The sequence below is a fragment of the Ambystoma mexicanum genome, chromosome 9, assembly GCF_040938575.1.
Source record: "Ambystoma mexicanum isolate Mex_15411 chromosome 9, UKY_AmexF1_1, whole genome shotgun sequence".
In the NCBI taxonomy this organism is placed as follows: Eukaryota; Metazoa; Chordata; class Amphibia; order Caudata; family Ambystomatidae; genus Ambystoma; species Ambystoma mexicanum.
In genome coordinates this window covers 965404583-965431967 of record NC_090931.1, presented here as the reverse complement: position 1 = coordinate 965431967, position 27385 = coordinate 965404583, and the positions used below count along the sequence as shown (strand labels likewise).

The window sequence follows — 27385 nt, the reverse complement described above, 5'->3', positions numbered from 1 at the left end:
CCCCTGCAGGTGGGCCATCTTGCATAATTGCTCAAGATATCCTGCCTGTGGCAACTCTGTTGCAGTGCCAGGGCTCCTCTTTACCGGGGCCTGTTCTCTCCCTCTGCTCCAGGTAACGTCTGCCCAGAAACTACACTCCTTGTGCCTTTCATAGGCCTCGTCTCCATGGTAAATTGGATTTATTTTCAGCAGATCTTGGGGACACCCACACATCCACACTGGTCTGTCAGTATCAGTCCAGTGTACATTTGTATATCTTTATATTGTGAGAAGGATAGTCGTATAATTTAAGTACAAATTGTAGACTGTAAGGAAATTGAAAGCAGAAGAATGTAATACGTTGGAAACTTCCCATGTAAGGCACTGACCTGCAGCAAGTGGGTTCCATTGTGTGGTGATGGCACTAAACAAATAGGATTATACACACTGGGATGATACTACAATATTACCTACTTATTTAATTTCAACTGCTGAATAAAAAAATGTTGGTCGACTAAGTATTGAGTAGGTTATGTTGGATTGATGACTAAATCACCATCTAATAAACAATATTCCTATAATGAACATAATCCCTTTATGTAGTACACATAGAATTTGATAATATTCTTCTCCTCGAGTATTTCTAACTTTTATATACTTTTGAGTTCATATTTTATTTCGACATGTTAACTCCTCTCTCTTTTCCTGACTTCACTTTCTTTTTCTTTCTTTTCTTTGATGCCGGTTCACTGGAAAGAACCTGACATGAAATCACTTGTATTATCCTGAGAAAGCTGGTGGGGAATCCCACAGCAAAGGAGCACACTGTCTCTGACTACGGCTGTGCTCTTCCTCCACGTGTAAAGCTATATATGGCTCTCATCTGGCATACAGGACCCCACGGTTTTGGATAGCTAGTTTCTTGTTGGTGAGGTTTTCAGAGTCCTATTTCTTCATGGTGGCAGGTCCGTGAGGGTCCCTGCTGGCATAGAGGAGTCTGCCATTTGGGTTCCTGGTGTTTTGTTGGTGTACTTTTCAGGACCTCTGTTACCCTGTCGGCATAGGGGACAACAGTATAAGGTGACTCTAGCTATTGCATGTGTCTAAATGTATGTGCGTGGGTCCCATTCCCCATAGTATTCTGCTCCTCTCCCTCATGGTATGGGATCCCGGTCACAGGTCCCCTGTATAGCTGAGGTATAGAACTGCAGATGTATGGGCAAATATCACTGAAATAGTGCCCATCTTCAACGAATGCCTGATCTGACCTGAGAAGGGAGCATGGAGTAAGAGGGGGACTCTGCCACTCCCAATCGGAACCACCATGCAATCAGTGTGCAATGCTGATTCGAAGGCCTGGTAGCCTGCTTACCCAGCTCTGACAGTCCTTTCCATGTCCTGGAGTGGAGTCAGGGCCCTGAAATCGTCACACATCCCTTTCACATTGAGGCCCAGATTACAGAAGCATTGCACTGGTGCAACAGCATATTTCCACAGCATTGCAATCATCAAATGATTGCTCTGCTGGAAATAAGTCTTTTGTCAATACATTTTTGCACCTGAAGAGTTTTTGCCTAGTTCAAATGCTTTGCAAATCTGATATGGGCCAATGCAAATAATATGGGTTCTGAAGTGGGTTTACGCATTGTTTTCTTTTTATCAATCAACCCTAGAGAGGTTGTACAAAGAAAAGCCAGGCAAGAAAAGCCAGGCAAGAACACCATGTTCTACTAGTGGTGAATATTGCACCAAACCACTGTACATCCAGGATTCGGGCAAAAACACCACCTACGATGCCCAGCTATCATGAGTCTACAGGTTTCATTGGACGTCTGGCGGCTGTCACTTGTGGGTTCACTTCCCACAAGCAGTAGCAAATGTTTCAGTGCTGCCATTTTATTTCCACTGCTCATTAGCGGACACAAGCTGTCACCACTCCTCTAGTCCCAGCATTTATATCTCATTTAATGGGCATCAGGTAATAATGTCCCCATACATAATGTCGCCGGGAAAAGCCATTGGCGACATTATATATGGTAACATTATTAGCCTGATTCATGGAATTATTTGTGTGAAAAACGCAGATTTGCGTGCCTTCCTGCCTGAAAATCCCCATACTTCAAACATGGATTTTCGGGGAGAAAGGCGTGCAAATCTGCGTTTTTCACGCAAATAATTCCATGAATCAGGCTGTTTATATGGGGACGGGTTGCAGGGATGTCCCCTGTTCCCCTTGTAATAAATAAATCAGGGGTTTCAGGGGTGTCCCCTGCATGGTCAATGTTATAATGTCTCTGCAAAAAACTGCAGCATTTTGTCAGGAGACACTATTACATGAAACCATTTAATGCTGCTGCATAGCCTTCGTCTCAGTCATTATAAATCAATGAGTGAATGCACAAGAAATTGTCCATTCAAGCTGCCTGTTGCCATCACTTTCAGTAATAGTATTAATAGGACAGCAGCATGTATGCACATTTTCCTCATGATATCCCAGGCTACAATAAGCAGTTGGTGATACACGCTCGTTGTTACAGCTGATCTAAAAAGGAGAAATCAACAATGATTTAGTCATGCCGCTCTGTTCACAACGTTTGTGATTTGTGCCTTATATATGGGATAGAACGTTATAAGGGCAGAGTTCCTTTATAAGGTCACAGAACTCCTTGGTTACTGGTAATATCCTTTTTACGCATGGTAGGGGATATTGTATTCCATAGAATACATGGACACACACGGTCACCCCCTTTAGTACCTTGCCGCTTGCTTAAGCTAATGTAAGAGACCTCCCATTTGCTGATCTATAATACCAATGTAGAATTTGTTTCTCATTAAAAAGCTGACGTGCAGCTCCTAATGCTTTGTAGAAACATTGTTTTTAAACATGCATTGAAAAAATGTCTGCTCTGTTTTGCCTCAAGCAGCAGGCATTGTGATGTCACAAACAAAGTGTAATAACTGATTACAGTGCAGCTGTGATGTCATTTTAATTATAGGTCAGTTGGTGGTCAGAACTAGCCGCAATGAGAAGACGTTGCAGGCTGCTATGAACTGTGCTAAAATCTCATGCTTGTGTGGTGCTTCATGCTGGGCTGCTCCCGTGTAATAGTAGATATCACTACTCACTTTAACAGCACTAATCTGAGTGATGAACGGCTGATTCAGCACAGTTATGATTCCACCCGGAGTCCTGTAAACTGAGCACAGATGTCTGGTGGGAGCGCTTGACTCGTCAAGTCTCAAACTATTCTGCATGGTTTGGAAATAGAAATGTAATAAGTTGTTTTGTGGATTAAACAATATTTGAAATAAAAATATAATACAACTGTTAAAATCTGTTTAAAAATATTAAGAAAAACAGCATAGTAAAATAGAAAGCAATTAAATGTACTGAAAAAAGAAAGGAGTGGTTGGTAAAGGTAAGTCTTGCAGAAGTAATGTTGGCAGTGGTGAGAGGGTGGGGGGGGACCTGCAGATACTTTTCTTTCACAGAAGAGGAAAAGAGGGGTGCAGGGGTTAAAGGCCTAACTGGGTCGCAAGGCGAGAAGAAAGTGCGCTTTTTGTTCAGGAGATCTAAGGGCGGGGGGGAGTTTACTCCGGAGAACACATTTGACACTGAAAACATAAAGGAGATCAGATATAATTGACCATAAACACAAAGGGAGTATATCTCTCGATAGCACGCTGTACTGAATTGTAAGAGGATTTAATTCAACACTACAGCTAAGTCAATGCTTAGTCTGGGATACTGAATGGAAACCCTTATTGATATATCCTTATGTCCAGTTCATGCGTTCTGGATGACTACCCCTATATAACACCCCTCTCTTGGAATCCCCCTGACCCCGCTGAGCCAAGAAGTAGTTCTGTTTTGCAAGTTTAAAAGGTTTATTTGATAATTTAAACAATAGATATATATATATCACACTTTATAATAAATTAATAATTTAATATCACACTTAATCTGAGCAGTAATCAATAATGGATAGTCTGGCACTAGCACACTTGTGAATAGGAACAGAAGAATAAGGTGGTAGAGAATACTTTATATAAGTTCAGATGGATGTAATGTTGAATGAAAATGCAATACAGAAAATACTCAATATGATTTCAACAAAACAATGTAATCACTTTTCTCTGGCAATTCACCCCCCCTTTTATGCAATGCAAGGAAATGGAAGGAAAGCACACAGTTCTCAGAAATGCAATCAAATGTAATTCAGTTCACCCCAGCAAGCTTAGACTACAGAAGTTTGAAACACAGGCCCAAAATGCTTTTATATGTGCTGGCAATGAAGTGAAAAATATGCTAAAATGCTTTTAATTCCCTCTAGAGGTTCAGGGTGAGTGGTATCAAGTTAATATTAGTCCAGGCTCACTCTAGCAATGAGTCAGGGATGGTTCTTAAGAGGCAAACGAATTTTTAGCAAGGAAAGCAAAGAAGCTGCTGTTTTCACACGTGGAGAAATTTGCAAATCGCGGCAAATTCGCGAGTGCGTTTTTCACGATTGCGGCAAAAGTATAGAGAATCGGAATGCGGTTCTAGGTTCGTTGAAAAGCCAAGATTCCCAGCTTTCAGAGGAAAGTTACTGCAAGTTTCTAAGACAAACAGTCACGGAGATATGAGCGATATGGTAAAGGTCGTTTTTCAGATTTGAAATTTTAAAGTTCAAAGTGACAAGTGACAGCTAGCAACTAGAAATGACAGGTGGCAGCTTTGCAAATGACAGGTGACAGTTAGGAGGCAGTTCTACTTAGATTAAAATAGCTTGGATTAGATTATTTTAACTAAGAGATTGGTTCTGCACAGTTCTGCTAGGTACTCACAATATATTTAGAAATAGAATGGGCCTCGCCACGGATCTGGTCAGGCTTTCTTCACTCGCCACGGACGGTCTCTGCGCACAGCGGTCTGGGTCAGCTCTACTCTGCTGGTCTGGTCTGGGTCTCTGGTTCTGATCAGGTCTGTGGGTCCGGATACAGCGGCCTCCGGTTCAGCTGGTCTCTCTCTGGATACAACACTGCTCTCTGGCAAATGGCAAGAGTTCTTGCAAAGAATTCAAACAGCTCGCCTGGCTGTGGTAATGGCAATGATTTGAGGCCTGCTAAAGAGGGATTTAGCTTGTAGTTGACCTCTCTGCTACAAATTCTGAAGTAAAGTCTTGGTCTCTGAAGGTGGATAGATTGAAGTCTCTATGTTGGCTCTCTGGTGGTTGATGGAGGTAAAGTATGGATTTTCCCGGCAGAGCGTCCCGCAGCAGATGGAATAGAAGTCCCTATCTGTCCTGACTGTCTGCTTTTATGTGTTTTGAAAATGGGTGGAAAGGCTAGCTTCCTAGGCCCTACCCCTCTCCACTTGTCATTGGCCACTTCCTCCTCTTCCCCTTGATTGGTGGAATGAAATGAAGTGCCATCATGATGAGGTCTGTTTATGGTACAGAGAATCCACCCCTGTCAAATTACACACAATCTATATTTTGACCCAAAAGACATATTTGCACAGGTACACATTTGTTTAAAATTACATGCACCCATCACATATCACATGAGATATACCCTGTCCAAATCTGCTCTTCCTGGGAGCTTGCATTCAGAAATGGCAACATTTGCACTTTTTAACTGGTTTCGTAATATCGGACATTACCCCAAATTTATACACATGTGCGCAAGGAGTATGGACATTACTTGATGAAGTGTCAGATTTTTAACATGCATACATTTTAAGTAATACCCTCTTAACTGCTAGCTTGCCCCCAGATCATGCCACCGGTTCTAAAAACCTCTTAAAATGTTGGCAGAAAAATCACAAGAATTATGGTATCATTTAAATAATTATGACAAGTCCGTACTATGAGTTATTCATCTTTTTCTAAAACCATATTCTGGCTACAGGGGTGTGTCTTTTCAGGTCACATGGTACAGAAACCAGTCTTTCCACTTTCTTCAAGCTCAGCCTCTGTCTCCAGTTTCTCCCCCTCCCAGTTTCTGCCAAGAGGAAGCCATTTTTATTACCCCTGCAATAAACCATCTGCCTGGGCCCTGGAAGGCCCATTGTTCAAGAGGAAGCCATTTATGGCCACTTCAATAAACCCTCTGCCTGGGTCCTATGTTTAGTCTCTAGCAGTCCCTTGGTAATTCAATCAGAGAAGTGTCATATCCCTTTTGGTGGGAGCAGCAAAAGGCAGGTAGGCCTGGGAACACAGCTGTTGTGCAAGTCTCAACTCCTGTCGGGGGTAGCTGGTAGGCAGAATTCAGTTCCTTAAGCCAGCCCCCAGCTAATGTCACTTTTAGTTACCCAGTTTTCTGCATTCAAATAAAACTAACCATTTTACATATGCAGCTAGAATGCTGATTCTAAGTTTAAAACTATGACATTTAAACAATTGCAACCTATGTGACACTCAAAAGTAGGTCACTCATTTCTTTTAAACATTTAGATTTTTAGTGTCTTTCAGTCCAAATTTACTTAAACTGCTGAAATCCACAGCTCAGCCAGTCTTGTTATAAACCTTCAAGTCACTTCAGAATATAACTTTACATTGTATCCACCCCTCAGTAAGTCTTTCTTTGGCATGCTTTGGGTTCATTTATTCAGTTTTACACAAAAAAAAATCTGGTGGTTTTAAAACGCCGGCTTTCTGATAGTGGTGAGTACTGGTAATGCAACCATTTTTGGGATTTAAGAAAATGAATTCCCCACAATTCTAGGTTGCTTTTGGCAATCAGCATTGCCATTCCCAATGGTTTCAGGCTACTGTGTGGGTAGTCCAATGGTGGTTTTAGGCAGTGCCCTTCTGTGCCCATAACATCGGCAAAAATGAGTGGCAGCCTATTCTTCATGCATTTCCCTGTGCATTTTCTGGGAAGCTCTGGCCGTCATGATGTTTTCAATGCCAGTACTGCACAGTTTTTGAGGTAGGGCTCGGATGCATGGGTAAGAACATCCCACAAGCCCCCCTCTTGCGATGGCCATTCTGTTTCACTGATGGGACTCGCAAGACCTGGGATGTTTCCTCATCTTCTTCCAATAGATGGCACAGTTCAGCATCTTTTCCTCCATCCGGTCGGATCGATCGGTTCTCCTCGCCGGTCCTGATGGGAGTATTGGGCGGTACACTGGGCCCCTTGCGTCTCTGCTCCCGGTCTCCGGATCGTCCTCCTTGGCCCGTCTCCAGGTTTTCTTTCTCCTAGGACGACAAAGGAAGAGCGGCAATACCTATTCATGGACATTTCTCCCCCACCATTGATATAGTGGGGTGGCATATAAATTTATAGTCAAAACATATGAACATGCACATTTCTTTTTGCATTCAAAAACGAAAACACCCACATTGAGAAACTCAGAATTTGATAGGCGATATGTAGGATAGTTTAAGTTAGAACTGAATTAATCTGAGACAGTACCCTCTAGGATTCCAGAGGATTCCTCCAGTTGTTGCAGAGTGTGCCTGGGATGGCAACACTTCAACTGGTTTATGTGGACCCACTTGTCTTCCCCCTCTGCCAAACCGCCTTTGGGGATGCGGATCTGGTAGGCCACAGGGGAGATTTTGTCTATAATCTCAAAGGGTCCCTTCCATGTAGGCAAATATTTTCGCTGTTTGGCCTGGTTCCTTTGGAAATTGTATAGATAGACCCGGTCCCCCACCTGATATTCCTTCCTGGAAGTCTTCAGGTCATAGTGGGTCTTCATGCTATCAGCTGATCTTTCTAGATTCCGCTGAGCATAAGCAAAAGCATGTTGAAGGTGTTTCCTTAAATTCTCCACATACTGATGAGTTGTGGAGGCATTTATCAGTGTCTGCTCTTGGGTCCTGTAGAGCAAATGCTGAGGAAGCACCATCTTGCGCCCAGTCATCAACTCAAATGGTGACATTTTGGTTACAGATGAAGGGGTAGATCTGATGGCCATTAGGACCAGAGGTAATCGGATATCCCAACTTGGCCCAGAATCTGCCACAAACTTCTTTAATATGCTCACAATGGTTCGGTTATATCTCTCTACTGCCCCAGAAGAAGCTGGCCGGTAAGCAATATGCAACTTCCTTTTGACCCCCAGTATCTCCCACATCTTTGTCATTACTTCACTGGTGAAGTGGCTACCCCTGTCGGACTCAATCCTTTGAGGTAGACCAAAACGGGAAAAGATGTGGTTAATCATCAAGGCAGCTGCGGTTTCTGCCTTGCAATTTGGGGCTGGGAGACATTCCACCCACTTGGTAAACAAGCATGTCACAGTCAACATGTACTTATTCCCCCTAGCAGAGCGAATCACGGGGCCTACAAAGTCGATTTGTAAATCTGACCATGGCAGTGTCATCCCCCTCTTTTGGAGAGGCGCACGGTGCGTGAGGGATGATGGCTGAAATTGTGCACACACAAGACAACCCTTCAAATATTGGTCGAGGTCCTGCCCCATGTGTGGCCAGTAAGCAACCTCTCAAGATTTCCAATGTTGTGTGAAACCCCCTATGACCGGCGGTGGCCGCATCATGGGCGTGACTTAACATCAGGCTTCGGAATGAGGTAGGAACCACCCACTGATCATGGCCAGCTTTGGATTTCCTTATCAGCAAACCGTCTTGGATTCGGAACATTTTTGGACATTTCATCAGCACTCTTAGGTCCTCTTTCCCAATGTAATCGGTATCCGCCAGGGGAAAGTTCTCAGGGTCCTCAAGGTGTTGGTAAAATTTACCAATTATTGGATCCCCCTTCTGAGCGGTAATCAAATCAGCATCAGGGGTCTCCTTACTCCATTGTGCAATTGAAAGGTCATTGTGAGCATTTGTCTGGGACCTAGTGATAGCAGTGACCTGGATTTCCCCCAACAGGGACTCAATCTCAATTAGATCCCCTTGGATGGCCCCGGTTTTGGCCAGCTGATCAGCTAAGTCATTTCCAGTTTTGTCTGGTCCCTCTACTTTGGAATGACCCTTGATCTTTTTCCAATAGATGGTCATCTCATTCAAGGTGACCAGATCATCAATGTTTTGGATCAACTTCCCATGTTTCAAGGGTTTGTTGTTAGCACATAACATGCCTCTGGTTTTCCAATTAACCAGGTGCTCCACGAACCCGTTCCGTACATAATCCGAATCTGTGATTATGACCAGTTCGTGGAGTTGATGCTGGACAGCAGTGAGGATGGCCTGATGCACAGCCATCAATTCTGCCACCTGACTACTTCGGGGACCAATTTTGTATCCAGCGGAGGGTTCTGGGAACTCATTCACCCATGCATTCCCTACGCCGGCCACCAGTTCTTTCTCCCCGTTGTTGTCAACATGGTAAAAGCATCCATCCACATAGACAGTGGGCATTCCCTCACACTTGTCCTCTTCAAAGACTGTGTGGGGAATTAAGGTATGCCTCCGTGTTGTCCTTGATTTTTAGACTTTCATCCTCGAGACAGTTTTCTCTGGCACAATCATGCAAGTCAGCCAGACCTTGCGCGAGGGGACTCTTCTTGTTTTGGCCATATCGGACCTCCACCGGAAAGCCTTGCATTGACAGAATCCAGGAAGTAATTCGGGAATTACTCACATTTCCGGCCCGGATTATATCACTTTGGAGATATTGCAGAGGCTGGTGTGGAGTCTCCACTATGATGTGTTCCCCCTGGATAAACGGGCGGTAATTCTTCAATGCCCACACAGTTGCCAGGAGTGCCTTCGCACAATCGTTGAATTTTTCCTCCACAGAGGATAAAGTTTTGCTCGCATAGGGGATTACTTTATTGACCTTGTCATGCTTTTGGTATAATACTGCTGTCAAGCACGTATTAGAGAACCCCGTCTCCAGGAAGAACTCCTTGTTTCTGACAGGGTAAGCTAGGCAAGGCGCTTGTGAGAGGCTTCTTTTGAGTTGTTTTACTGCCTCGGCTTGTTCTGGACCCCATTCCCACTTGACCCCCCCCCTTCAAGAGATGAATCAGGGGTCTGGTGATCTCTGCATAGCCCTCAATGAACTTTCTGCTGTAATTAGTCAGTCCAAGGAGGCTCCTTAGTTCCCGCAGAGTTGTGGGGTCTTTCAGTTTTTGAAGTGCTTCCACTTTCTTTTCCTGGGGACAGAGACCCTGAGGAGTAATCTCATGCCCCAAGAAATTAACACGGGTTCTACACCACTGTGCTTTCTGAAAGGAAAGTTTTGCTCCTGCGGCCCTCAACTGCGTCAGAACATAACGGATCTCCGCTATGTGTTCCTCCACAGATGAACTTTTGATGAGGACATCATCTACATAAGCCAGGTTACCCCTCGCACCCAGGTCGGGCATGGCCTTATGTAGGAAAATGTTGAATTCATTGCCGGAGTTGAGGTATCCGAAGGGAGTCCGGGTCCATGTGTATTGCTGGCCCCCAAAGGTAAAAGCCAGCTTGTATTGGTCCTCCCTACTGACAGGCACAGTCCAGTATCCATTGGTCAGGTCTATTGCAGTGAATACCTGTGACCCCTGGATCTGGGCCAGCCCTTGGTCAATGTAGGGCAGAGGCCATCGGGAAGTATGGACCCGTTTGTTGAGCTCCCTGAGGTCGGCGCAGAGTCTCCACTGGCCGTTTGGCTTCAATATTCCCAGCACCGGATTATTGAAGGTGCTGTGGACTGGACGGATTATTCCCCGGGACTCAAGGTTCTTAATTATTTCAGTAAGGGACTCCATTGATGCGAGAGGCAAGCGATATTGCTTCACAAACACAGGAGTCATGCCAGGGTCCGTGGGGATTGTTGTTGTGTGGATGTCAGTGCGACCACAGTCATATGAGTCTACCGCAAAGAGATCTTGGAAATCCAAGAAAACTTGTTTCAACTTTTGCTTTTGTTCCAGAGTCACACAGGCATCAGCTAGGTTGACTCTCTCTTCCACCATCTGCCTGAAGCCGGGAAAGACTTCTGGTTTGGCTATTTCAGCGGCCTCCTCCAGCTTGGTGGAGAAGTCCCTGGTCAGAGTGCTGATTTGGACTGGAGGCTTCAGGTGGGAAAGGCAGCCCTCATGGACCTGGAAAATCACCTCATCCCTCCTGAAGTCACAAGTCACATCTTCCTTACCATAAGGGCAAGAAGTGTACACCAGGAAGTTCCCCCCCATGCCGGGTAAAAATCCTGTCTGGTGTTGTATTGTCATCACTGTCACTGTCAAAGCAGTACTTGGGGATTGGCCCTAACAGTTCATTACCTAAATCAATGGAAAAATGTTGGTCATCAACCGCCATTCCAATAATGGTGCCTGCGGCTAGAGTAATACTCTTTAAGTCGCTGTTATCCACCTCTATTAAAATGGTGTCATGTTCTATGTTGACTAATGGAGTTGGGTTTACCCCCAACCCTTGCTGTTGGAGAGAAGCGTTTAGATGTATGTAAGCATCAGGGTTTTTCAAATGTTGTCCTCTTTTAGCTTTCACTTCCAGGGAGAATTGTCGGGTCCTTTCTGGGATGGTGACTTCCTCTTTGATCTGAATTTCAACTGCATAAGGTAGCAATTGGGCTGACCTAAATGCTTTTTCTGGATCATCAAAGCCCATGGGATTATCCGCTAATCGGGACCAAGCTTTGAAGTTTATTAGGTCCAAACTAATGGCAAAGCGATTGAGAATGTCACTGCCTAAGTAAAAAGCGGCAGTGACGTCTCGCACGACCCAACAATTGTGGACTATGCTCTTGTTGCCAATGGAGATTTTGAGCATACACATGCTTGGCAGGAGATGTTTGGAATTAGGCGCTTCCAGGTCCATTTCCCATTTGTCTATCAGTTTGAATGTGGGAATGGCTGGATCTTTTGGGAGTTGGCGGAACATGGCTTCGCTGATGAAGCTCTTACCGTTGTTCACACACACTCGAGCGAGAACAGAGTCCTTCCCATCATTTAATTGGACAGGGATGAACAACTGCTCTCCAATTTGCTGAATATCAGCCAGGCTCTGAGCTGATTTCACATCTTTCTGGACTATAGGAGTGGGAGTTTCTGATTGTGGATTAGTATAGAATCTCAGAGTGTTTCCTTCCAGCGTGGAGTACCACTTTAGACTGGAAGGAAGGTTGATTTTCAGAAACAGAGAGGACCCCCCATCACCAGTCTGTTGTCCTACTGCTATTACTGTCACGTCTGGAATTTGGTTGTTCTGGAAGTGAAATTCTACTTGGTCAGATTTTTGTTCAACCATGTGGCAGGTGCCGTTTAAACTAACATGGTTGACACTCTGTTTTAATTTTATTGGTCGGCTAGTCTGGGTCCAGAGGACCTTGTTTACGCAATCTATTAGGGATGACAACCTTCTCAGGAGGTCATTCCCTAGTAAACAAGGGGTGCCCTCTGGAGTCACAACTATGACCGGGTGTTTCAACTTGTGTCGCCCAATTTTAATGTCCAAATCTGCCGTCCCCTCGACGGGAATTTCCTTCCCGTCAAAGTTCTGGAGTTGTCCAGGAAGTGAGGTGAGAGGAATTTGGTAATTCACTCCCCTTCCTGCATTCAGTTCATCAAAGGCCCTTCTGGACAGAAGGGTAGCTTGAGATCCAGTGTCCACCAGTGCCAAAATTCTACCCTGCCCCTGTACTTGTACCGGGGCATAGTATCTTCCCTCCTTCTCCTCAAGGGGGCACAGATAATGCACATTTTTGGACAACTGGTGGGCTAACTTTCTGGTGTTGGACATTGCTAGAGAAGAGATTTGGGCGGAATTCTGTGGAGAGCCTTGGGAATCTGAAAGAAAAAATTGGCAACTGGAGATCAGAGCCATTGTGGGTTCCCCTGGCTCCGGTTCCGGGCCGCCCCCCCCCTTTTTGGAGGCAGTCACCAGGATGGGTTTGAACCAGGTGATTTTCTTGCTGTTGGTTCTGGGATGAGATGGTGGGCGGCGGTAGCTCAGTCTCCACATCTCCCCAGTCTGGATTGGCATCCCTAGGGACCCATTTTTCTTTGGGAGGAGTTCCCCCCACTCTGAAGGAGAAGATCCTTTTCCCAGGATCCTCTGAGGGTCCCTCTCCCTCAAATTGGAAGATCTGTACCCCCTCCTCAAACTGAGTCTGTTTGGGTCTTTTGTTTCTCCTACCCCCCCTCTGCTCCTTAGGAGGCAGACTTTCAGGGGCAAGAGATTTTGTTTCCGGTTCCTGGGTTTCCAGGGGCTGTTTACAAGTGAGGAAGGAAGCTTCCTCCAAGGCTTTACACCCCCCTTCCCCTTGTGCCTCCTCCCTGGGAACCGGTGAGTTATCGGGGTGCTGCCCCCGTCATTGTTCTGGGGCACCAGGTCCAGAGTTGGGTGCGTTCTGCGCCGGCATGCCGATCTGAGGGTTCTGCTGAGCCCTCAGTATGTGACCCAGATCCCGCGCCATGTTTTGAACCTGGCGCTCTAACTGGGAAACCCGCTCAGGCTGATACGGGGCCCTGTTTTCTCCCCTGGGCTGATCCCGGGAAGGGTAGCTATCCCTTCTTTGGTAGTACCCCTGGTTGGGAAGATTTGGATACCCCTCCACCCTTGGCCTCCCCTCTCCCGGATTCGGTTGTCTGGGCTCAGGGAATTGGGGAAAAAAAGGTGGAGGATTTTGGGGCTGGAAGTTGGGTGGATACCTGGGGAAGAAGTTCTGCCCAGGATTTGGAGAATTTCTGCCCTCCTGTGGGAAGTTGGGAGGGAAGTTCTCTGGGTTAGGTGCTTGGCTGGATCCCCCCCTTGGGCTGGAGGAGTCCACACATAACCCAGGATGGGTCTGTTTCCCTTGTAACGGGGGTTTACATAATCAGGAGAGCGAGGGACCCCATTTGTGGGGCTGCCTCCCTGGCTCCCTGTCTGTGACTGGCCCGAGGACCTTCTGGGCCTAGCATTATTAGGTGCAGGTAGGTTTTTAGGCCCCCCCATCTCCAAATGTAAAACGGGGGTGACCTTTACCTCTGCCACCTTGGCAGCAGCAGGGGTGTTGTTGGCTTTGGGGTTTTTGAGCGCATTATTTTTATTTTCTATTGGCTTCTGCACCTCATAGATCCGGGTCGCCTGTTCAGTGACCCAGTCTAAAGATCTTTTCTCGTGAAAATCCCTCACGAGCTGGGTCATTATGTATTTGGGCAAGGCATGGAAAAACGTATTAATAAATTCTCTGCTATCCGTGCGCACCCTTCTTGTGGTCTGTGCAAAAGCATGCTTTAACTCCTGCACAAATTCTTGTGGGGCCTGATCCTCCCCACATTGTAAATTGTAGGCTGCCTTGCGAGCCTCTTGAGGATTTCTATGAATAGAAAAATGTTTCAAGATGGCCGCCTTATAGGTGGACCATCGTAAATGATTTTGGTCCTCCAGCCCCGCAAAGAAACTGGAGTATTCCGGGGAGAAGGTCCACTTTACATATTGAATACAGCTTTGGCTGTCTTTCAAATGGAAAGTCTCCATCATTTGCTCAAACAACTCTAAGTGCTCCCAAACAGAATACTTGGCGTTCTTATGATAAGGCGTGATGACGCTCCTGATTGCCTTAATCTGCTTTAAGGGGTCCTTAAGCAAGGCCCTTTTTGTCTTATTGGACCTTTTGGTCCGGGTAACCCTGGTCCATTCATCTTCTGACTCAGAGGCACTGCTCCCAGAGGTTCCCGTCTGTTCTTCCAGGTTTTCCCAGATTCTGCGAGCCTGGGAATGGCTGGCAGAATGTGGGGACCTGGTCTCCTGTGTCCTGTACCGCTCAGAGGAGTCTTCAGATCCCTCCTTGCTGCCAGGATTTGATGGGTACCCCCCCACTGACCTAACTGGGCAGAGGTTTTCAGGATGCCCTTAATGGGCCTACTCACCTGGGGTTCCCCATCAAATTGCACTGTGCTTGGGTGCCCATACCCGGATGCCCGCCCCTCCATTCCTGGGTGATACTGGCCTATGAGCCCCATGCTTCTGGCTGGATAGTAATCTGCCATCCCTGTGGCCCTGTGCTCATGTGCGCCAGGGGACATGGGGGTGGCAGAGTCCAGGGACTGAGAGAAATAAAGGCCTCTGGTACTAGGGCTCCTGGGGTTATGCTCAGGAGTTTCTCTTTCCCAGCGAACCTCATCTCTATCCGCCCCTGCTCCCTGTTGCAATGCAAGAGCCTGCGCCTTCAGTTCCTCAGTTAAGGCCTTACTAGACTCTATCAGTCTCTCCTGCATCGCTACCTGTTGTTGGAGTCTATCATTGTGCTGGCAGAGAGCCTCATTCTCTCTCTGCGTTTCCTGATTGGTCCTGGAGCACTGGGCCAGTCTTTGCTGCAGGAGGGTTACCTCCTGAGCTGTGTCCCTATTGGCCTGCTCCTGTCTTACCAGAGCCTCCTCCACCCTCCTGGTGTGCTCTAGCAAGTCCTGGTGTTCTTTTTGGAGGTCACCCAGTCCCTGGTGGGCCAGGTGATTTTCTTCCATTTTTCTCCTTAAGTGGCAGACTTCCTGGCCTAAGGTGTCCCTTTCCTGACCAAGAGCTTGAATTTGTGACGCCAGGTCGTCCCTTTGCCTTTGGAAGGCACCAGCTTTCTGGCGCTCCTGATCAAACTCTGCCTGGGTATCCAGGTCTTTCCGGATCAGTTTATTGCTCTCCTCTTTCTCTCTGTCTAGTTGGATTTGCAGGGTGGCTACCTGCTCTGTGCATGCCCCGTTGAAATTGATCTGTTGCTCCAGCTTTTTCTGGCTCTGCAGTAGGGAGTCCAAACTGTCTTGGCGTTCCTTCTGCAAAGCCAGAATTCTGGTATCCTGGTCTGTCTTTTCCTGTTGCAGTATATCCATGTCCTCTTTTATTTTAATGATATACTGCCTACTATCATTTTCTGACTCCTGGCTCCCCTGCAGCCTCTGCTCAGAAGAGACCAGGTCAGATTGGACCTTCTCTAACGCCATCTGTCGCTTGTTCGCCAGATCTTGGCTTTCCGTACATTTATCCTGCATGTCTCCCATATATAGGTACAGGTATGCGGCTATCCTAACCATCTTGTCTTGTTCATCCTTAGCTTTAGGAGCCATGTATAGTTCACTCAGGGCCACATGTAGGGGACCCTGATCTCCCCATATATCTGACCCTGTTTCAGTGACCTGTTGCGTGATGGCCTGCAACCAGACCATGCGGTCCTGGTGAGTCCACTCACCTCTCACAAATAACTTATGTAAGAAGTGCTCTCTGGCTATTTTCATGTCTACTAAGGTCGTCATTCTAGAGATTGGTCTCTGTCCTGACTTACAGAAGTTTGTATTTTATTTTTGCAAAACAGACCTTTTCCTTAGAGCGTTCCTTTGAGGAGTGCTTTACAGCGTAACACAGCTTGTGATCCGACCGGATATGTGTATCTGGTCAGCTGGCACGCTGTATTAATCTGCACAAGTGATAGATCTAATCCAAACGTCCGGCACGAGCCCCCAATTTGTAAGAGGATTCAATTCAACACTACAGCTAAGTCAATGCTTAGTCTGGGATACTGAATGGAAACCCTTATTGATATATCCTTATGTCCAGTTCATGCGTTCTGGATGACTACCCCTATATAACACCCCTCTCTTGGAATCCCCCTGACCCCGCTGAGCCAAGAAGTAGTTCTGTTTTGCAAGTTTAAAAGGTTTATTTGATAATTTAAACAATAGATATATATATCACACTTTATAATAAATTAATAATTGAATATCACACTTAATCTGAGCAGTAATCAATAATGGATAGTCTGGCACTAGCACACTTGTGAATAGGAACAGAAGAATAAGGTGGTAGGGAATACTTTATATAAGTTCAGATGGATGTAATGTTGAATGAAAATGCAATACAGAAAATACTCAATATGATTTCAACAAAACAATGTAATCACTTTTCTCTGGCAATTCACCCCCCCTTTTATGCAATGCAAGGAAATGGAAGGAAAGCACACAGTTCTCAGAAATGCAATCAAATGTAATTCAGTTCACCCCAGCAAGCTTAGACTACAGAAGTTTGAAACACAGGCCCAAAATGCTTTTATATGTGCTGGCAATGAAGTGAAAAATATGCTAAAATGCTTTTAATTCCCTCTAGAGGTTCAGGGTGAGTGGTATCAAGTTAATATTAGTCCAGGCTCACTCTAGCAATGAGTCAGGGATGGTTCTTAAGAGGCAAACGAATTTTTAGCAAGGAAAGCAAAGAAGCTGCTGTTTTCACACGTGGAGAAATTTGCAAATCGCGGCAAATTCGCGAGTGCGTTTTTCACGATTGCGGCAAAAGTATAGAGAATCGGAATGCGGTTCCAGGTTCGTTGAAAAGCCAAGATTCCCAGCTTTCAGAGGAAAGTTACTACAAGTTTCTAAGACAAACGGTCACGGAGATATGAGCGATATGGTAAAGGTCGTTTTTCAGATTTGAAATGTTAAAGTTCAAAGTGACAAGTGACAGCTAGCAACTAGAAATGACAGGTGGCAGCTTTGCAAATGACAGGTGACAGTTAGGAGGCAGTTCTACTTAGATTAAAATAGCTTGGATTAGATTATTTTAACTAAGAGATTGGTTCTGCACAGTTCTGCTAGGTACTCACAATATATTTAGAAATAGAATGGGCCTCGCCACGGATCTGGTCAGGTTTTCTTCACTCACCACGGACGGTCTCTGTGCACAGCGGTCTGGGTCAGCTCTACTCTGCTGGTCTGGGTCTCTGGTTCTGATCAGGTCTGTGGATCCGGATACAGCGGTCTCCGGTTCAGCTGGTCTCTCTCTGGATACAACACTGCTCTCTGGCAAATGGCAAGAGTTCTTGCAAAGAATTCAAACAGCTCGCCTGGCTGTGGTAATGGCAATGATTTGAGGCCTGCTAAAGAGGGATTTAGCTTGTAGTTGACCTCTCTGCTACAAATTCTGAAGTAAAGTCTTGGTCTCTGAAGGTGGATAGATTGAAGTCTCTATGTTGGCTCTCTGGTGGTTGATGGAGGTAAAGTATGGATTTTCCCGGCAGAGCGTCCCGCAGCAGATGGAATAGAATGTCCCCATCTGTCCTGACTGTCTGCTTTTATGTGTTTTGAAAATGGGTGGAAAGGCTAGCTTCCTAGGCCCTACCCCTCTTCACTTGTCATTGGCCACTTCCTCCTCTTCCCCTTGATTGGGGGAATGAAATGAAGTGTCATCATGATGAGGTCTGTTTATGGTACAGAGAACCCACCCCTGTCAAATTACACACAATCTATATTTTGACCCAAAAGACATATTTACACAGGTACACATTTGTTTAAAATTACATGCACCCATCACATATCACATGAGATATACCCTGTCCAAATCTGCTCTTCCTGGGAGCTTGCATTCAGAAATGGCAACATTTGCACTTTTTAACTGGTTTCGTAATATCGGACATTACCCCAAATTTATACACATGTGCGCAAGGAGTATGCACATTACTTGATGAAGTGTCAGATTTTTAACATGCATACATTTTAAGTAATACCCTCTTAACTGCTAGCTTGCCCCCAGATCATGCCACCGGTTCTAAAAACCTCTTAAAATGTGGGCAGAAAAATCACAAGAATTATGGTATCATTTAAATAATTATGACAAGTCCGTACTATGAGTTATTCATCTTTTTCTAAAACCATATTCTGGCTACAGGGGTGTGTCTTTTCAGGTCACATGGTACAGAAACTAGTCTTTCCACTTTCTTCAAGCTCAGCCTCTGTCTCCAGTTTTTCCCCCTCCCAGTTTCTGCCAAGAGGAAGCCATTTTTATTATCCCTGCAATAAACCATCTGCCTGGGCCCTGGAAGGCTCATTGTTCAAGAGGAAACCATTTATGGCCACTTCAATAAACCCTCTGCCTGGGTCCTATGTTTAGTCTCTAGCAGTCCCTTGGTAATTCAATCAGAGACGTGTCATATCCCTTTTGGTGGGAGCAGCAAAAGGCAGGTAGGCCTGGGAACACAGCTGTTGTGCAAGTCTCAACTCCTGTCGGGGGTAGCTGGTAGGCAGAATTCAGTTCCTTAAGCCAGCCCCCAGCTAATGTCACTTTTAGTTACCCAGTTTTCTGTATTCAAATAAAACTAACCATTTTACATATGCAGCTAGAATGCTGATTCTAAGTTTAAAACTATGACATTTAAACAATTGCAACCTATGTGACACTCAAAAGTAGGTCACTCATTTCTTTTAAACATTTAGATTTTTAGTGTCTTTCAGTCCAAATTTACTTAAACTGCTGAAATCCACAGCTCAGCCAGTCTTGTTATAAACCTTCAAGTCACTTCAGAATATAACTTTACATTGTATCCACCCCTCAGTAAGTCTTTCTTTGGCATGCTTTGGGTTCATTTATTCAGTTTTACACAAAAAAAAAAATCTGGTGGTTTTAAAACGCCGGCTTTCTGATAGTGGTGAGTACTGGTAATGCACCCATTTTTGGGATTTAAAAAAATGAATTCCCCACAATTCTAGGTTGCTTTTGGCAATCAGCATTGCCATTCCCAATGGTTTCAGGCTACTGTGTGGGTAGTCCAATGGTGGTTTTAGGCAGTGCCCTTCTGTGCCCATAACATCGGCAAAAATGAGTGGCAGCCTATTCTTCATGCATTTCCCTGTGCATTTTCTGGGAAGCTCTGGCCGTCATGATGTTTTCAATGCCAGTGACTCGTCAAGTCTCAATCTATTCTGCATGGTTTGGAAATAGAAATGTAATAAGTTGTTTTGTGGATTAAACAATATTTGAAATAAAAATATAATACAACTGTTAAAATCTGTTTAAAAATATTAAGAAAAACAGCGTAGTAAAATAGAAAGCAATTAAATGTACTGAAAAAAGAAAGGAGTGGTTGGTAAAGGTAAGTCTTGCAGAAGTAATGTTGGCAGTGGTGAGAGGGTGGGGGGGACCTGCAGATACTTTTCTTTCACAGAAGAGGAAAAGAGGGGTGCAGGGGTTAAAAGCCTAACTGGGTCGCAAGGCGAGAAGGAAGTGCGCTTTTTGTTCAGGAGATCTAAGGGCGGGGGGGAGTTTACACCGGAGAACACATTTGACGCTGAAAACATAAAGGAGATCAGATATAATTGACCATAAACACAAAGGGAGTATATCTCTCGATAGCACGCTGTACTGAATGTACGATGGATGCATTGCTGTAGCACGTATTTATCAATAGAATTGTCCCCTGGTGTATTTTAGACCCCAGGTTGTGGGGGGTGGGGGGGGGTCAGAGAATGGTCAGCTCCCGAATCATGCTATAGTCAGTGAGTGGCACACACTGCAAGTAAATCAACCAACCGATACAAAGAACTACAAACTTGGGATCATGGCTAACATGTAGACCAAGAAGACGGGTTCACGGCCAGAAATCCTAAACTTAAATACATTAAAGCATGCCCAGTCATTCCTAAGAAGTACAGCATAAGGAATCCAACAGTATCAAAATAATAACGAAACGCACGTGACTCGGTGAAAATCTTGTCATTTATCAGAGAGCATAATTGCAGGAAAAATAGAGGCCTGAGTAGATATGGCAATGATAAACCTGACAAAAAAGCTGCATGAAGTGCCAGGAGACCCAGACATCCCCAGAGGGAGAATTGCAAGACTATCTAACACTCGAAGAGCCCTTAGCAAGTTTTAAGCTTCAGCAACCAACATGGGTAAAAAAGCCCGGTGAAGAGGGTCCCGATGAAGGAGCCTGAAGGAGCCATGGGAGGAAAGGCTGGACAACCACTGCAGTCTCGAGGCCAGATGATCAAAACAAAACTCGAGGCAGAGATTGGCTCCTGAGGTGCCACCCACATCTGCTGTACCCGTGGAAAAGACAGATAAAAGTTAGCCTAGGAACCCTGTGTCACTAGATGGGCGCTGAGCATCTTCTACTGAAATTAGGAGTAGCGATCACCTATTGAAAATGCCTGCCTAGGTAGTGGCCGTGGTGTAAGAGCTACAGCGAGAACCCGCCCTACGGTGGAATGTGAGGATACACATTTCTTTGTGGGACTACGCCTACCCCAAGACCTGCCAACAACGTGGAGTAAGGTGGATAACAGTGGAAACTCCTGCGGTGCCACTTGCAGAGGGGACCTGGCCTGGCAGTCAGGTAGGGCTGCTCCCATTGGTGGCAGTACCTGGCTGATTTGCATATTGCTGGACTCCTTTTGCAATAGCGCAGACGGGCAAAATAATGGTGGTATTAAAGGTGGCCCAGAGCAGTGCCAGTTGTTTGGATTAATTCAAAACCTTCCAAACATCACTGTTTTGGTTTCACCTTGCTTGGCAACCTCAGTGCATGGCTCCTGATAAGCAGCAAAGTTTAAGGGCCCTTTGGGGTTTAGAGCAAGATTCCGCTATAAGCAATTCACAGCCCACAGGCAGTTCCGTACGAGGGGAATGGAACAGCCAAGCAAGGGACTGTGGACAATACAAGCTTGTTCTTTAAGGGGGGTGGACAAAGCGTGTGCAATTAGGGGAGCGGCGGGGCCAGAGTAAAGCTTCTTCTAGGAATAATTACTTGGAGGTGTGGCTTAAGTTGTGTAACTAAGGAGATGTGGCTTACACAAACTAGGAACGTGTCCAAATACACGTGTGTGATAATCCCATTTGAGTTTCGTATATACTGAAGAGCATGTGTGTAAACTGAATGAACATATGATCTAATTCCAGATGGTCCCCTGACCTGCAGCTGAGATCTGTGTGTAGCCTCAGGTCGCCAGTGCCAGTCAGTAGGTCAAGGGTTATATGAATGGGCCCACTGCAGAGATGAGTGTGCAACCTACCAATTGCTGGTTCCAGTCCTAGGAAGATGGTTCAGACACCTCGCCTTGTTCAAGTAATAATGTACGCTCCTAGATCACACATATCTTACATCTTCCTTGCAGTGGAAGTGATTGCTATGGCTGATGTCCTTACCCTGAGCTGTGGCATAGGGGCTAGACAGCATCTTCCAGACTTCAAGGATTGCATTGGTTCCCTAGCGTTACATGACATGATAGAAAACCTTTCCTTGCATGCAACACCAACTAAAAGCCAAAGGGGCGGCTGCTTTCGTGGTCTTTGATGGCATTGCAATGTGGCTGAGGTCCATCAATTAACAAGAAAAGCCTAGTGGTGCACACATATTAGTGATATTGGCCATGTATAGACACTAAAGGGTCTCTTCATCATTTTCCAACTCCACAATACTCATTGTCTCAGGAGGGTTAAAGGATGAGGTAGCCCTGTCGAGCTTTTATTGTAGGTGTGTGCATCAGGCTCATTAACTCACCGAGCCTTGTTACCTAATAAAATAATTGGGAAATTATATTTGTTCTCTAAAACGCGCCTAATACCAGAGATTAGTTTCTAAGCGCGGGATCGGAATTCAAACCTGTGTTGCACTGCATGGTCTTGCTTCCAACACAAACACATTGCCCCTGAGCTATCCCCCGTCACGTGCATTAAGGAGTAGTTTTCCAAGGTTGTGCTTTTTTCCTTAACGATCTGAAAGGGAACACATGTGTTTGCCTCGAAGCAGATTGCTAGAAGTTCTCGAATTTCGATTCTGCACTTTTTTCTAGCACCCCTGCACTTGCATGTATGGCGGTCCCCAAGTAAAAAGTGTGTTCCAATGCACACCAGGGCTAAAGAAGAGATTAGTATACACACAATTCTAATAACTAATAAATGAACTTGGGTGCAGGGGAGGTATAACAGCCTTGGCATACAGGTGTATGACAAAGCAACACATGGCATGCCTGCCAGTCGCCCCTGTACTCCAACCCGCCCTTCCCCCCCTCCCCCCCCCGCATCACTAAGCCTTTCCCTGACACACATGTATTGTTTGGACACTTTCGAAATTGGATGTGGGACACACATCCCAATCCACTTCCTTCACACTACCCTGCCCCCTTGTTTATAGTTTTCATCATCTATAGAAAACACTCAGGCTGAAGGAATTGGTACCTTATGCACCCAATGACAAATGCAGACCACTGCCAAGTGCCCAATTCAAAAACGCTTCTGTCCAACCTTCCATCACTGAATAGTGGGTTTGGTTTTAACCTAAAAAGTCTCCGCATCTTTTTTTCAAGATGAATGTGGGGTTCTTACTTGTCTTTATGGTGGTGCGGTGATACGTTGGCACACAGGGAATACAAAATATGTGGGCAAGGAAGTGTAACCGAATACGCAAACTTGATCTACCATTTTAGGGTGTGGCTTGGAGAGGGAGAGTGCAATAAATTCACAAACTCTAAAATGGCATTGCCATCAACTGCGCCGGCTACAATCTTACACATCTATAAGTAAACCGTCAACATTTAGTAAAATACATCGACTTGAGTGGGACTCGAACAGACTTAGACAGCTGTAGACTTGGGCACACTTGGAAATAAAATGGAGTCATCCGGCGCCAGAAATAAATAATATGTATTCCTATAAATGAGGGCATATAATGTGTAGTGGGAAAGTGGCGCGCAGCAAGCTCCTTCCCGGCTCGTGTCCTTGTTCTATTTCCTCCCCTCTGTGTGCTTCCGAATTAGCCGGGCTTACATCCACAGCAATAATCACAAATTAAGTGGATCTGTTAGTTTTCGGACCCACGGGATCACTTTACCTTCTGCTCACAGGGAATAAATGCGCTTCAGGCCATTAAAGCAATTTGGAAGGAAACGCCGCTTCTCCTTTCATATGCAAACTATAGAATATTGAAATTTAAATGAGGCGAGTGCCATCAGACATCCCATACTTAGCAGTATGCAAAACAGTTTGTAAATAGCATGGAGCTTGCGCATGTTTCTTTTGAAAGGAGCGCAGTTGGAAGGGGAATTTAAAGAGAAGCATTTTGTGGTAGTCGCCCAAAATAGATTTTCTGTCAGAAACCCCCGCGTCCCTCCATCTGCTAAAATATGTTAGGATATATCCGAGTATCCCTGCCGGAAGACTGGCGACGCTGCGTCTGCCCTGAGCGCACGCAGGAAGATGGCGGCCCGCGGCTCGAGCGCGCAACGCCGAGAATATCAATAGCAGGCGGTTCATTACCAAAGTCAACGAGCTTGACTCCTCCTTCTGTTGTCAGAAGAATGTTGTTCCCCTTGACGTCACGATGAATGATTCTGTTATTGTGCAAATGCTGGAGACCCTGAAAGCCAAACATGAGAGGAAAATCAATACAAAAAGTGCAGTCCATTATTCCAAAATAATTACTCTGCTATTAAGAAGGCTAAAGAAGCAATCTGCATTGGTGCTATGGAAACAACTGTCCACAATATGGTGAGCCTCATCCGCCGCTGCCGCTGGAGCGTCAGGCAGTCTATTCTTAAACGTTAACCACCCATTCCACGGGCTGCAAGGGGTGGTAAACGCGATTAGCACCTGTCCCATGGGCTGGGACTGGGCTAATTTAAAATATTTTCTTTCCGTGTAGGGTCCACTCGTAGCGTCTTCTTCACGTAAAGAAAATACTCTACAAACATGGCCGCTATGGAAAAGGCAAACCTTGACAGGCAAATGGGACAGAGTGGAAGGAGTGGTAGCTGCGGCTGTGGCAATGAGGTAAGTAGGAAGTAGGGAATTGAAACAAAATGGGAACAAAGGATGCGAGGAAGACAGTGGGAGGGCACACTGGCCATCAGGTGGCTTGTAACACGGCCTAGAATGACAGTATCAGCCTGCATTCCTAGCCTCCTGATTGGTTGGTTCCTCCTTGCAGGGTGGTAATTCAACATTGCTACATTACGAGCCTGATGAACGCTTACCAGGAGAGCTCCGTACAAGATGTAGGAAATGATGGCTTCATCCAATCGTTGGCCGCTCCTCATCATGCTCTTGACGAGATCAGTGACAGACCCTCCATTGCACAGCTGTAAGGGGGCAGGGTGAGGGAGGGGGACAAAAACAATGCCATTACTCATCACCAGGCTTGCTCTGAATGACAGACCTATTCTGGAAGCAGGGGTGGACTGGGAACCAAAAGAGACCCTGGAAATAAGTTTCATATATGTGGCCTCATATATTACACATTTTCAGCAAGCCCAACCCTTTTCCTATGAGAAAATCTCGAAATAAAATAGGATACCACACAAAAGAGGCCCAGGGTATTCCCTATAAGCCAGTCTGTAAGGTTGGAAGTTAATAAAGACTGGCCAATTTACTCCATGACATCAGTCCTGCAATTCCTGTTTGCTAATAACTCTGCATGCTGGGACAGGTAGGTCCATTGTTCTTTTAGTTCTCATATCGATCAGACTTTATAGGGGACAGCAATCAGAACTAGTAGCACACCATTTGGCAGTACACAGCGTGTTATGCTTGCACCAAAAACATATGGACATGCCCTAGGATGGGTCCAGTATCAGCACCCCTACCAACACCCACAATATTTATAGGATTGTCTGCAGTATGGCCAATCAGGCAAGGGTGTAGCATTAGGGGGCACTTGGAGGTGTGGCATCTCTCTGCTGTGGCGCCTCAAAGCGTATAGGTGTCATGAAGATTCCCACGCAGATTCCCACACACGCAGCCCAGATCACCCTGCAGCACGATACCGGTGTCGGGCGTTCCGCATGGCCGTGCCCCTCCAGGTCCTGCTCCTCATGGCCGTGCCCCTCCAGGTCCCGCTACACCCAGAGTCCCAAGCTGGGAAGGCAAGGCGCGAGAACCTGGCGGTTGTGGCCGCGATGTTGCTGGGGGGCACCAGTATTCGCTGGCACTGCTTCTTGGCCACATGTCACTCGACACCGCTCACGTGACACCACAAGGCCACATCACCCAACCAATCCCGTTGCGACTTCCTGGTCTAACAGGTCACGTGACATGCAATTCGACTCACGTGACTCAATGGAGATGCGGTCACATGACCAAAACCCCAGCATAAAGAAACGCTGAATCCACTCGACCAAGCTTCTCAGCTGTTCTTCAGTGCTATGAGTGGAGTTTGTTTTGCTAGAACCCTTTTTGTTCGGCTCTTGGACCTTGTTTTTCGTGTTATTGGACTGCCTTCGCCTGTGCCCCTGGATTTGGTACTTTGGCCTCTGCCTTTCTGGATTTTTGGACTTCTTGGCTACTGGATTTTGGGACTGCCTTTTGGGTTCCTCTTTGGCTCAAGTTAACTTTGGACTCTAGCTGTGCTCTGCATCAGGTGCTTCAACATCAAGGGGACTAGGGTGCCAGTACCCTCCTGACCTTCCCATCACCATCTACCATCAGTGGATTGCCTGTGGCTGAGAACTTTACTCATCCCGTATTTTGGTAGGTGCTGCCCACTCCTCTTATTTACAATCCTATTCGTGATAACTAATCTTGCATTCAAGTTTACCTAACCATTTCCCTTGCAGCTACCTGGTACCCGTGTTCCTGCCCTTTCGCACCTGTGGCCTCAATAACTGGTCAGGGAGTATTTTTATCCCTCCCTGACCGGTGCTTGGGGACGGAGGTATTCATAGACATTGCGGAGCCTCGGCGTGACAATAGGACTGAGGATTGGTCGGGTGCCGAGTTGTGATTGGCTCACCTGGTAAGCTGTCAAGAGATTAATATGGAAAGGACTGTGGGCAAGTTCCTCGTCAGGGGCTTAGCATGTGCAAAGCCCTAAATCTTACTTAAAGGCACGAATGTTCAGCATATTAACACGGATATGGGCCGCCTGCATTTTCATAGCTAGCACAGTCTGCGGTTGATTCATTTGTGAAACAAACTGCAGAGTAAATCATTGTTAAACTTAAAGCAACTTCCTGCTTCACGAGCAACAATTAAAGTTTTTCTTTGGTGTTACAGAACCCCACCTTTTATTCACACACTGCAGACAATAGGCCTCATGCCTGATCCAAACAATGGTGACTAAGGCCACATTTTCTGGAAAAGTGCTAGAGGGATCCATGTTTGCGCTGAGCTCCCATAAGGAATCACTGCAGGCTCCGCCCACTCCAGCAGTGACGTGCTTAACACCCACAGGAGAGTTTACAGGCATCTCAAGCTGTCCCAAGTCATTGCTGAATGCACATCCAGCCCTGCCTCCTTTTCCTGAATTTTGTCACCTGCAGTCCAGTCCTCACAATGGAAAAGCTAAACTACAAGTACCAGAATGAAAAGAAACAAACACTAGAGGATGCGCTAGTCACACCTAACATGGGGCATAGGTCAATCTTTTGGGTTATCAAAGTTCAGCCCGCAGCATCATTCAAAATGTTTCCTGTATCATTATCTGCAGACAGCTCATGTTGTCCGACTGTGCGTGAGCAGAGCATCAAGCCAAGATTGTGGGTTTCCCTTGGATTCTGGTGCATTTACTTGTACATTTCTAAAGGCAAAAGTATATACAGTATGGCTAGAAGACTGCAAAGAGACCCGCAAGCCACGACTGACCATGCAGACCTGACTTGGTCTCTGTTCCACAGCAGCTATGCACAGGGACGTCATTTCACCAAAATGCCTGGGGTAGTGACATCACACGTTCCTTGACCTCTGATTATATCACAGGAAGTTATACCATATCACCCCACCCCAAAGTGACATCACGAGAAGCGATGGAACATGACCTTTCACCCCTT

General features: G+C 45.9%; 1 protein-coding gene across 1 annotated transcript in view; it reads right to left on the bottom strand.

The window, feature by feature from the left end:
• Positions 1–27385, bottom strand: part of MYO3B (myosin IIIB) — a 3387754-nt gene that overhangs the window by 3007237 nt on the left and 353132 nt on the right. The window contains exons 4-5 of the mRNA XM_069616181.1: positions 24596–24700; positions 23880–23979 (exon numbers count right to left, since the gene is read on the bottom strand). Of these exons, the coding sequence (XP_069472282.1) occupies positions 23880–23979; positions 24596–24700 (205 nt within the window). The remainder of the gene's footprint in view (positions 1–23879; positions 23980–24595; positions 24701–27385) is intronic.